This window comes from Mya arenaria, chromosome 3, assembly GCF_026914265.1.
Source record: "Mya arenaria isolate MELC-2E11 chromosome 3, ASM2691426v1".
Taxonomy (NCBI): domain Eukaryota; kingdom Metazoa; phylum Mollusca; class Bivalvia; order Myida; family Myidae; genus Mya; species Mya arenaria.
The window spans coordinates 41,062,628-41,076,123 of NC_069124.1; the positions used below are offsets into that span (position 1 = coordinate 41,062,628).

Below are 13,496 nucleotides of genomic sequence, written 5' to 3' on the forward strand. Positions count from 1 at the left end.
TCGGAGACACCAAAACGTTTTTACTTTATTAGCTTCAAACTGCCTGTTTTGGGTGTTAAACCGGACAACAGGGGTGCTTGATTGAGCCAGAGTTGTTGATTGCTTCCTCTGGTCCAGCTGTGCTCCATTCAAACTCCCCAAAAAAGTATGTAAGAAAAAAGATTTTCTTGACTAATTTGGGACATTTAGTTTTCACTGTGCACACAGCCGTTCAGAGACATTGGTAAATATTATGGGGTTGTCTCCTTTTTTGAACTTATCTGTAATAATAAGGAGGTTAAAGCTTTTGCATTATGTTGTCGGCAGCAGCAGCTTCTCAAAAAACTTTAACCTTGGTCATTACTCAAAAAACTGTTCAAGATATTCAAATGAAACTTGGTACACATATTGCCAGAGTCATGGTCCATATTCTGGCTTTAATAATTGTTGAGTTATGCCCCTTGTTGAAATCAACAAGGTACAAGAATTGGCATTTGTTCTGGAGCACTCTCGCTCGAATCTGTTATTCATTGGAAAGGTCAAGATATTACGTAGCCTTGGTGTTGTTCCTGATGTTGTTGTTGTTAGCATTCAAAGTCACAAACTACAGTGAAGGCCAAGTGGCACAAAACATCAAAACTGTTCAAAATAAATACCATTTTTATGAAACTTGGTAAGACAACATTTGAGTTCTAGTATTTCAGGGCCAATAACTTTGGCTGAAATATGTGCTGAGTTGTGTCCCATTGTCGTCTGTTTGAAGTGCCCTTGTTTCTGTCAGAATGACATGCTTTTTTCTTTAAGATACTTCGAAAGAAATAGTCAAGAACAATCTTACCCTACGTTTTTTGTCAGAAAGATAGAGAGTATCAGAACTCTGTGATTAACTGTGAACTCTGTAAAATTCCACTTCAACGGATGTTAAACCTATCACTTTTCCTGCAAACATTAAGCAGAAAATGTCAGGGGCTTTTTTATTTTGGTAATTGAGCATGGAGTTCATGATAATATACAACAATTTTGCATTGTTGATTCTGTAAAAAACTTGATGTACCTTGTAATAATGTTACCTAAGAGGGAGAAAGAAACAAAAATAAAAAAAAAACTGTTGTTTTTCAAAACCTGATATATAGGTTCACGGATCTGTAAAATTGTTTCTGTATGTCTGTTTCATAGAATGTGTTTAATGTGGGGATGGAATTGCAATCATCAACTTGTGGCAGTCATATTCTGGGAAATTTGATGTTCTTTAGTACGACTGGTTTTTACAGAAAAATAGCGCAGTCAATAAAGCATATAAAGAGGCGAACTTGTTATAAGAAATCGGAGAACGGGATAAAAGGAACTCTAATGTGATTTATATCTGGATGGTAATGTGAAATCCCAAATTTCCATGTAAATATTTGCCAAAATTTCACCAAATTGCCACTTATTTGAGTTATGATGGGGCTGCATGTTAAACTAGCCCTGGTCTATACTAGAAGAAATTGATTGGCTCGAGGAGCTGTTGCCATAATTCCATTCATTCAGTGGTCATATGGAGTCTCCGAATTAATCCTAATGGCCGAAAATTGGTCCAGGGGGATGGTGGAGTGAAAATCAGATCATCTGTTTCTATAGGGAACACAATTCATGCAATTTGTGCATGAAACTTGCATTGTTAACGGCACCGCAGTGTGAATAGCGATGACACGCAGACAGGGCAAGTGCCCAAGTGTCGCGGGATTGCTACTTTACCAATTTGTCATGCATTTCCAATTAAGGTAATTAAGGGGCTGTGGTTCAACAAATCGGCCACTCCGGACCTTTGTTCTTGCGTTTTTTTCATTGGGGAATGTAAAGAAATAATAATGAGTCGGAAATGTACAAAGAACGATGCATATGGTTTGCTCATTTGGGAAACTTTTGTTTTCTCTGCATTATTTATTTCATTAAAGACAGAAAAGAATTACCCGCCTTTGTGATTCAGTGCATTGCAACTGACCGAAACTTCTAATGATTTTCTGATTACAAAGGCAGCAGTTAACTCAATCAGTGGCCATAATTGTGCAGACCGTTGGAACACTTCATACACCATTTTTCTTAAGTGCCGCACAAAATGTCTACAATTAACAACACAGTCAGACTTCCTCCGATACTTTGGCTTTTATTGTCAGTAATCTGAAATCTGTAGTGAAATAATTTTTGTCAGTAATGTTAGATTTGAATGAATAACGATAATATAATCAGTAGCATCATTCTAGATTACAATTTCAGATAGGAAGCTAAGATCATTAAAGCGGTATTATCCACCCTTACAATCTGCCGATTTTCATTTTAATGTCATAATTTCATCTTCAGATAGCAGACATTTATTGACATGGCAACAAGTCAACGTTTCCTTAATTTTGATTTGTTTGACAGGCGGCGATATTTTGATGACATGCACCCCCAAGGTGGCCTGTTGCACAAATCATTCCAAATATTTCCGCAAATAAAACCTAGCAATTACACGGCCTGCTCTTCCGTTGGACAAGAAAGATTCGGCATAAAATGACCATTAACTGCATTGAGCCCTGAAATGACCGTGGCTTGAAATACAGGATAAGCCTTGAAATGGTTTCTGATCACAGACCTAAGTCGACGTTTGATGTTTTATTCATAGGTAAAAGAAATATAATGGCAGAATACACATTCAATGTGCATCGTTATTTATTGCATTCAAGGCGAGTCCCATAGGACGATTTTCTATAATTACAAAGTTTATGTCTCCTAAATTATTTACAACACTCTGCAATATTCAATACATGCCCAGTCAAGTGCAAAATTAAATAATCACAAGGAATGCATCTTTCCTTACTCCCATATTGCACAATCAATATTGTCATAATAATCGTTGCTAAGGATGTACTGTGTGTAAATTTTACTACGAAAAATGCAACAATTAAAATTGAAATTTCAAAATTTGACATGTCCATCATAAAATTAAGCTTGCATAATTAATTAATGTAATTACTTTTCTAAATATCAGGCTATGTTTGAAATTCCACACAATTCCGTTATCAAAATAACAATAGCCCATCAATGACCCTGGGGGCGTCATATTGACCATTACCTTTGATGTCTATTAAGGTTATGTCAGGTTGATGTGACCTATTGTACTAATTTATTTAATTGATGCACGATGTCTTTAATTTTCAACAATTATTTACTAAAATAGGACTTTAAGCAATATATGTGCTTACATAAGGGTGTAAGTTGCTGCTTCAGTTAATGTTGTATTATGATATATATTTATGGTGCATTTTTTTAATGAGTTTGGTAAAGGGTATGGTATGTTTCTGTGACAGCCCTTGTTCCATTTTTCCTTGTACCTTTTTGTACGTTTTATCTAAATTTCCCATTATTCCTACTTTTTAGTTAAAATGCTGATATTTTTTAATTTTCCCTTGTTTGTTTTTTGACTGATTGAATTCATGCTAAAATGGCATATCTTTTTATGTATATCAATGTTTTACCAGAAAAGCAAACCTACAAGTGTTTTGTTTTTTGTATAACAATATGTACCAGTAAAGTATCACATTTGCAAAATGGTATAATATCATTATAATTTTTCTTTCAATGTGGGTTGTTCTATTTTTTTTAATGATCGTTTTTTTAATGTTTTCTGAAGGACATCTAGCTCCTTCAAATTGATTTAAAGTTGAAAAAAAGCTCATTTTTGTTCTCGACTGATTAAATTGGCAAATAACTTAAGATTCTGATATTATAATACAGTGACTCCCAGCAGCAACAGGATAGATTTATGGTGGACGTACACCACTAATGTCATTTAAGCCCATATTCTGCTCGACGTCCCGCTGTTCTTGTTTCAATATGTTCGTCCCATTTACAAGATGTATGGGGGCTGCTATGGTTGTAAATTAGTCACATCTTATTATTGAATTGTCACAAGATCGCAACTTTAATAAGGATCGTTGAATAAAGGATCGCAGCGTTGACCCTCGTTCTGCCTTCAGACAATGGAGGCACCCGTGTTTATTATTTTATGTACTAGGTAATGGCCGGTTAATAAAGACTGTGTTCCTCAAGAGACTTGGGTAATAATTGTTTGGCGGATTTAAATGTCCGTGTCAGTTAATTTCAAACAGCATTTGAACTTTTGGAGGTGGACCAGTTTCGCTGCTAAATGGTCACCTGCTGTAAAGATGTATATAAATCCTTCTTGAATTACGCTGAAGTCTTTAATTTTGAGCTCAACTTAAGATGCCTCGTCTTTTGTGATCAGCGTTGAATTGGCAGATGTGATATGGGGATGTTGCTCGTACAGATACATAAAATTGTTTTACGTTGCTGCATTTTAATCTCTAGTTAAATATTAATAATTTTTCTTCAGGATTTTCATAGATAATTGCAAATATGAAAATATTTCCAGGGAACATTTTCTAACAGACAATAGTGGTCTGAAGCAGTATTCAGGACCCATAAATTGAGATGCTCTTCCATTTATTAAGTTACTATACTTTCAGTCTACGTTAAAAATGAAATATTTGACACAAAAAGTCTGCCAGAAATGAAAATGTATGAATAATTGATCAAAAGCTGATTGCTGTCCAATCCATCAAGTTTGTTACATTTTCTGTCATAAAACGGCAATTCAATACAAATGACATTATTTCAACATTTCGGTCTTTCAAATGATATTCGCCAGCTGCAAGATGGAAAATGTTGGGATAAACTTTTTATATCCCCACAGAATCCAATAATACTCCCTTTATTTCTGCCCAAGACAACTTGATTAGGCTTAAAATGTACAGAACGGAAACCATTAAAAGCAACAGTTTTGATGTAATTGTTTAGTTTTATGAGTTAATATGTTTTAGATGGCTCGTTTCATTGGACACAGCTTGAGCATATTTTCATTTATGTGGTAAAAAATTCTATGTTGTAAAGAAATCATTTAGAAAAAAAATGTTTCACAAAATGGTTCAATCAATTATTTTTTTATAAAATATAAACATTTAGCCTTTTTTACCCCATTATTATGCTTAAAATACATACGTACATAATCTTAAATATCCTTATTAAGTACCAGTACAGTCTTCCACAAGAAAGGGAGTTAATAAACAAAAAATACAGGTCTTCACATAAAACAGTCATGAAATAACCTAGTTATCTCCCTTTCCATATATTTTATAAATGCGGAATGGAATATTCTGTAAATGTTATAAGAAATGAAGGCACAAAGAACAAAGATAAGTTATTTGGCATACAAAGATTTCAAACAGGTGTTTCATCGTCGAAGTATGGTCAATATCATTTTAATCTAAAAAAAGAATGGTCAATAATATGTTTACCATACTGTACAAATTATTCTGTATGTACTGGGTATTATAATTTAGATGTATTTCAGATAAAACAATCATGTTTGTATATTTCAGCCATCAAGCCTGGCGTATCTTTCCCCAATTCCTAAGAAGGTTGAGGACAACCACAGTGAGACGTCAGGGGACACTGGGACCAGTGATAGTGGGCGGGGAGGCAGTGATGAGGAGATACATACCAGCATGTCACAGTCCCCACGGGACAAAATGATGGGTGAGTTATAAATTTTATTGAAAAATCGGCAGTTTTGTTTCAGGACACATTATCTTTCAATAAATTGTGTAAAAAGGGATTTTATTTTTATAATGACTGTAAAGCTGGCATCTTAATGATTGTCTCAGTAAAAAAATAAAGCCCCCACACTGTATTTTTCATATGAGTTGGTTTTTATGTTGATGGAAATTCATCTAAACTATTGGATAAAATGCGACGAAACAACAATATGCTTTTCAAACATACAGTATCATACTTGTATCATCTTTTACAGATTTTATACTTTTGTTGAAACTTTGCTTCGTTCATTTCAGATTTTACCAGACCTCTTCCACACATGGCACACCAGGAGATTATTCCATTTTCATTCAAAAAGGGCCTCTCCGCCCCTTATAACAATAGAGACTTCAATAATAGACCTTGTGTGCTCAACAGTGATAGGAAAAACTCTGACATTGAAATGACCTCTCATGACCTTGACTTTAGAAGGTCACCTTTACCCACAATGGCTGTCCATATGCCAGGATCAGACTCGCTGGATAGATCCAGAAGTAAAGTGGTGCTTTTACAACAGACTGATTCTGGTGTTCATAGTGACACAAACTCCAATGAAAGTGATAACACAGTCAGAGATTGTATGGTTTGAGATTATTTTTTGTAATTTTTGTGTACTTTTGGTTTAGAGATTATGAGTTTCTATATTTAGATGTGATCTATTTATAGTATAAAAGTGCAAATGGAGGGAAAAGTTTAAATACTTGTATGTGATCAACAATATGCATTGTTTCAAAGCTTTTAAAGCAAAACCTGTATCAATTATGGACACAATCACTAGACACAATTATAATGCGCTTCCGTTACCACTCATAAACACAATTAAACTGTTGAAATGGCAATAGGATAAGAGGGTGACAATAACAATGGAACTAGAAGAAAGAACTTCTTCTGAGAAATCCTGCAGCGCCTTACCACCTCTCGCTGCAGCCTTCCATCCACTAGACCGGGCTTGACCAAAGCCTCCAAAGCTACTATATCAGACCAGACTATTCCATTTAAGGCTGGAGGACATTTAAATGGTAAGAACTTAAAAAAATTATATGTCCAATGGGAAAAGTTTAAGTTTATAATAATTGTTTATTTATCAATCTCTTGCAACATTTAATACATATATTTTATGCCAGAGTGTTTCTTATATTGTGGAAACTTTTAGAGAAAATCTCATCATTTACCTAGTTCGGTGACATTTAATCAGACTCACATATGCTGAGGGCAGAAATCAAACAAGACGCCAAAAGCAGAAATCAAACAGACGCAAAGAGCTTATTATAGCCCACATTATCTATTATTAATTACAATCATTGCAGTATAGAAATTATGAAAATGAGTATTAATTCATTTATTGTTTATTGATAATAACGCATGAATTTGTCTGTTTTCAGATGTTGAAGGGAGGCAACTTAGACAATAATCAAGGGAGGCTATTGGAAGAATCAAGAAGGGGAACTACCGTAGACAAATGGACAAACCACAATCATTTCTTAAACTTACAATTTAATGTGAAAAATGAAATTTGTATTCTACTTACAATGTAATGCAAAAAATGAAATTTGTATTCTACAAATTTTATTTATTACAAAATAAATTGAATTTTAGGCATTAGTTCTATTATATAAGCATGCACTTTTGATGGACAATTTCAGAATATTGACTGTAAGAATTATCTTAAATTCATGATTTTTTTTGTCAAATTCCCATGGTAAGCTTTGAGAATAACTGAGCTGTCTACACTTTGAGTTATCAATCAGGACAAAAAAAAAAGATTTGATCCTCAACAGAGATTTAAATTTCTCAGTAATATTGCAATGATAAAATCACAGTGACAACTCGTTGACAATCATTCTTTTTAATTGCAAGATTGCACCTAATTTGTCTTCCTCAATTTCTCAATTTTATTAAAGTTTGCTTTTTCCCTTAAGCCTTTCTCTCGTTTGTCACTTAATATAACGTTTTGTCTGCTGCAGAAATGCCATACACGTTTCATAAATTGGATTTCATCGGTTAATGTGTTTGAATGTTTTTTTCCTATGACACAAATCATCAATATATACCAGCTTTTTCAGTATTCTGTCTTGTACACAATCTAGTCTGACTTCATACTTTGAAGTATTCGTACACACATTTACTATTTATTGCATTTTTTTATTATTTTTAGTTTTCCTGAATTTTTGAAATGTCCGTTGGTCTAAAAATGATCGTTTTTGGATTAAATGGAATTTGAAAATGTATCTATTAATTTCAAGGACATATAAACTATGATATATATGTCCCTGATAAAATGCATTTACTAGCAATGTTTGCGTTACATCATTTTTACTATGTTAATTAAATGCAATATAATTAAAAGTAAGAATTTTGGTATTATAATATAAATACTATTGTTATGAGTAGTTTTTGAGTGATTTTGTATATTTATATAAATATTTAATGTGTCTCTTTTTGTGTATATTTTAAATTATTATGTTTCAAAGTATTGTGATATTATCAAAATTCATGTCATGCAATTATAAAATTAAAACTTGATTTATAAAACTCTCTTCCAATACAAAAAAGCGTAGAAAATAATGAATGTGTTTCCAGTTTCATGCCACCCCAAAATTATATGGGAAGGAAGATCAAAAATGTTTTCCTTTTTTATTAGGCAATTGTTTCTTGGGATTTTTCTGTTAACCAAAACTATAAATAAATTCTGATGAACATCTATACAATCAGTATTAGCATCACTGGGATTGTTTAAAAGCAAAAAAACAATAAAAAAATATAATAAGAAAAAAAAATCTCAATGCAATAAGAAGGTTTAGCGTCGGAGAAAAAAAAGAATAGGTTGGGGCGGAAATCGGAATCAAACTAAACATTATTTTACACCTCGCCAAACATTTTTACTGCTAAATTGACAAAAAAACACCAACTATATCATGTGAGGTATAATGATAGGAATAGGAGCAGTGTTGTGCTCATTGAGCCAAAGGGTTGTCAAACAATGTGTTATAAAGTCTGACCATTACTCTGAAACCATGGAAGCCACATGAGACTTTGTAAACGTACTCACACTTCAAATACGACAATATGCGTATGAATTATGAAATAACTCTCATCACTCTTTCCCAACTATTTGCACCGTATCAAGTGAAAGAATCAGAGGGTTGTTGGTATCAACTCTACAACTATTGCTACACATTAAAATGGTGGAACTGTAGTGTAACTGTTCCTTGCGAAACTTGCGTCTTGCAAAGCTTACATATTGCAAAGCTTATGTTTTGCAAAGCTAACACTTCGGCGTCTGGCAAAACTTACGTCTTCCAAACCATACACTTGCGTCTTGTAAAGCTTACACTTGCGTCTTGTAAAGCTTACACTTGCGTCTTGTAAAGCTTACACTTGCGTCTTCAAAAAATTACGTCTAGCAAAGCTTACACTTGTGTCTTGCAAAGCTTATGTTTTCAAATGCATACACTTGCGTCTTGCAAAGCTTACATCTTGAAAAGCTTACACTTGCACATTGCAAAGCTTACGTCTTCCAAAACTTGCGTCTTGCAAAGCTTACACTTGCGTATTGCAAAGCTTACACTTGCGTCTTGCAAATCTTAAGTCTTGCAAAGCTTACGTCTTCCAAAACTTGCGTCTTGCAAAGCTTACACTTGCGTCTTGCAAAGCTTACGTCTTGAAAAGCTTACACTTGCATATTGCAAAGCTTACACTTGCGTCTTGCAAAGCTTACGTCTTGCAAAGCTTACACTTGCGTCTTGAAAAGCTTAAAAATACCTTTCTGAAGGCCATGTTAAAGTCATTTACTATTTTTAACAAAGAATCATTCCAATTACCCCCATTTTCTTGAAATTTAAGACGCCCTGAAGAAAGGGCTGATAAAATTAGGAAACGTGTCCATCAACAACCTGTTTGTAAATGTGATTACACAACCAGACAGCTAATTTGACGCAAAATGCCAAACATCATTGTTTTCTTGTTACGTCTGTTACTTCTTCTTTTCTGGTACAGCTGATAAGCCGCGCCAAACAAATTGCAACGTGCAAATCTCAAATTCGCCGCCATTTTATTTCTTAAAACAATATCTTTATAATTTTATCATTTAAGCTAATAACTTTGACTTTGAATAGTTGCCAATCGAAACACATTATATATATATTTTTTAAAACTTTGCAAACCTTGTACACTAGCAAGATGAAACAACTTTCAAGATAGCATGCCTCGATGCTCTGCTGTTATACCAATATACTTCGTTCCTGCACAAGTCAATTGTAGCCACGCCCCCCTCCCCTCCCCAGGACCGGGGAATAGCAGGAACTGACTTTCGGTCCAGCCAAGCCCTGGTAAAATCCCCGCCAAATGCCCCCGCACCCAAGGGACCCTAGGTAAGGCACATTCTCCGCTTTTTTTGGCACGAACACGAAACCACCACATTCACCGGCACTGCGGGGTCACCTGGAAGGTAAAAACACGACCCATTTCCCCGGCTATCCCCGGTTATACCCCTGGACCTGGGATGCCGTGGTAACAATTGACTGGTGCATTATTAATTAGTATTTTGGTAACGATTACAGTCACCACCAAGCCTTGAAACAACAATTTTATGTATTTTGGTTTCACTACCAAACTTAGTTGAAATGGACACATTTACCGCAAAACTAGTCATGACACGTGGTGTATTTGATGCAACAACAACAACAACAACATAAGAAAGCCACTTATAAGATCATCATCATCGTCGTCTTCATCATCATCATTATCGCCGCCGTCTTAGTACTAGTTTTCTTATTTTAAAATTGTTTTATTACAACAGTAATTATAATCATATACATATAAAGATGGAATTATTGATAAGGTGATGTTTTAAACTGAAAACTGTAAGCCGTCATTATAACGGTGTAATCGTTGGCGTTCCCTTGACATAAATCGAATCCAACAGGATGCACTAGGCGGAGCCCGCTGAAAATCAACAACTTTTCAACATAACCGTCTCCTTCAATACCTACCAGTCTTTTAGTATTCTGTCTAGAACAAAACAGAGTCTGGAAATGCCATCAACGAGCGCTTCACTCAACCAGAACATTGGAGGTAATTTGCGGCACTAGAAAACACGACGTCCCGGCTGCCCGTGCACTGCGGTTTCCATACACCTGGCTAGAAGTGTTGAGTGATGCATTGTAATGAGCTCTACTCGTATTGTCTACAACATGTTTTGCAGTTTATTTCGGTAAATTTATCTCAGAATTTATTTCAAAGAAAAAGGAAGGAGTTTGCCAAAAACATTAAGAAAATATTAATCCAAATTGAAAACCATAAACAAAAGGATAATAAGTACACCACTTCGCCAAGCAATGGAAACCACGTAGTTCTAAGGGATGTCAAACATCCAATATATAGCAAAACACACGGGAAAAAATAGAGACAAGTAATTATTATTATGAAAGATAAAAAAGTAAAAGTTTTCCTTTGATGTATTTAAAACAAACGCATAACGTGAAACACGCCACACTGGATGTACTGTTTGTAAGACAAACTGCATTTTTTACTGTCACAACCCCTTCCATGGAGCAAGGGAATTTGTGAAAATCCCGGAGATCCGAGGTGTTTAAGGGATTTAAGATCCGGCGAGTATTTCCCGAGCGGCTGTCTCACCGACCGGGCCTACCCCTATCGTTAAAACTCGGCCATCTCCGGCAAGCTTCGAGATAGCCAATTATGTTGGATAGTGGCCGATGTGTTCCGATTGGGCCTGTTCATATCCAGCCTGTTGGTTAACATAATGTCCTCCCCTCTCCACTAGCACCATATTTTCTATTCATATTGAGAATAAATAGACAGTACAAAGTGCATGTTTATGAAAAAAAAAGTTTAGATTTATAAGATTATAAGGAGTTTGAACATCCGACGGCAGTGCTCCTCTCCCCTCTTTGGCAAAACCATGATAGGTGCAGCACGGTGCTCTTCTAGTTAGAGGCTATTCAAGTTTGGGTGACTTTGGTATCACAGCAATTATTTCTAAAAAAAAGTTTATTTTATATATTATTTCAGCAATCATTTCTGTAATACATAAAATGCTACGGCTTATTAAAAGGATTAGACGTGGAAAATTTGGCTTAATGGACATTACTTTAAATTAAGTCTTAATTACAGTTATTCAAACCGAACCATCAGACATAAATGTAATACGGAACAGCTGCCTGATACGTTTCCTGAACATTTAAGCGTAACAAAGTCGAACTGGTATTGACAGTTATGTGCCTTGGTGATACATACGTAATGTTGGGTAAAGATAACCGCTTTTTAATGTCTTAGAAAAAGTAAAATCCCAAAAGTTTTGATAACATCGTTTAAAAGGTCAGATACAGCTGAGGACAAAAACGTGTTGATGTATAGAAAATGTAATCAAATATTCAAAAATCTTAGCCAATACCGACAATAATAGAAAAAAAACATTAAGAAGTCACAGAATGTATTTATATTCAAATATGTTCTCTATTAAACAAACAAAGAAGACAAAAGAGGGGAAATGTCAATCGTAACAACTCGGCCATGTCCGGCAAGTTTCGAGATAGACATTTTTGTTGGATTGGTAACTAGTAACTACGATTCTACTTTCCATGCTCCCCGGCTATACGAATAATAGAGAGGTTTCAAAACACAACGTGCACTTGCCCATGTAGCTACCCGGACATGTAGACGTTGCAGTAGGCCATAACGTGTGTCGGTCTTAAGTGCTCTGGTGGACTAACGCTTTCCACGTGTAATGGTAGTAAAACGCGTTTCACGTGTAACGGTAGTCTAACGCTTCCCACGTGTTATGGTAGTAAAACGCGTTTCACGTGTAACGGTAGTCTATCGCTTTCCACGTGTAACGGTAGTTTAACGTTTTCCACGTGTAACGGAAGTTAAACAATTTCCACGTGAACTTGAAGTCTTACGCTTTCCACGTGTAACGATAGCCTCTAAAACTTTTCACATGTAACGTAAGTCTAACGCTTTCCACGTCAACCAGTAGTCTATCGCTTTCCACGTGTAACGGTAGAAAAATGCTTTCCAAGTGAACCGGTAGTCTAACGCTTTCCACGTATAAAGGTAGTAAAACGATTTCCACGTGTAACGGAAGTAAAACAAGTACCCCGTGTAACGGTAGTTTAACGCTTTCCAAGTGTACCGATAGTAAAACAATTTTCACGTGTAACGGAAGTAAAACGCTTTCCATCTGAACCGGTTGTCTAACGCTTTCCACGTGTAAAGGTAGTAAACACTCTCACCGTTAACCGGTATTTTAACGCTTTCCACGTGTAACGGCAGTAAAACGCTTTCCATGCACGTGTAACGGTAGTCTAAAACTTTCCATGTGTTACGGTAGTCTAACGCTTTCCACGTGAACCGGTAGTCTAACGCTTTCCACATGAACCGGTAGTCTAACGCTTTCCACGTGAAACGGTAGTCTAACGCTTTTCACTTATAAGAGTAGTAAAACGCTCACCACGTGAACCGGTAGTCTACCGCTTTCCACGTATAACGGTAGTAAAACGCTTCCCACATGTAACGGTAGTAAAACAGTTTGTTTAATTAAGCTACTTAATTGTATTTAGACAGACTATTGCTGGCGCCCCCTTTTTCACACCTTGTCATGTGACCTCTGAAGGGTTTTCTAGGAGCCAATTCCTCGCCCCATGCTAGTCATTACATGCGCGCTTATCAGACTGGACGCTTGCTTAAATTAGCCTCCCACCCATTCCCAATTTCTAGGTACCATTTTTTCTAAGAAAATTTATTTTAATTTTCTTCGCCTTACGTGTATGACGATTAGTTTATAAACATATGAAATTTTAATTATTGAGTGTTTATATTTTTGTTCACATTGTAATGCGCTTATCACATTATGTAATTGT

The 13,496-nt window shown here is 35.5% G+C and overlaps 1 protein-coding gene across 3 annotated transcripts in view; it reads left to right on the forward strand.

Moving 5' to 3' along the window:
* The window catches only part of LOC128227183 (protocadherin beta-18-like), a 46,108-nt gene extending 37,989 nt beyond the window's left edge, over positions 1-8,119 (forward strand). For all 3 annotated transcript variants that reach the window (XM_052937460.1, XM_052937461.1, XM_052937458.1), the window contains exons 4-6: positions 5,400-5,556; positions 5,871-6,632; positions 6,996-8,119. In XM_052937460.1, coding sequence (XP_052793420.1) covers positions 5,400-5,556; positions 5,871-6,202 — 489 coding nt within the window. In that variant the 3' untranslated portion in view covers positions 6,203-6,632; positions 6,996-8,119. The remainder of the gene's footprint in view (positions 1-5,399; positions 5,557-5,870; positions 6,633-6,995) is intronic.
* The last annotated feature ends 5,377 nt before the right edge of the window (positions 8,120-13,496 follow it).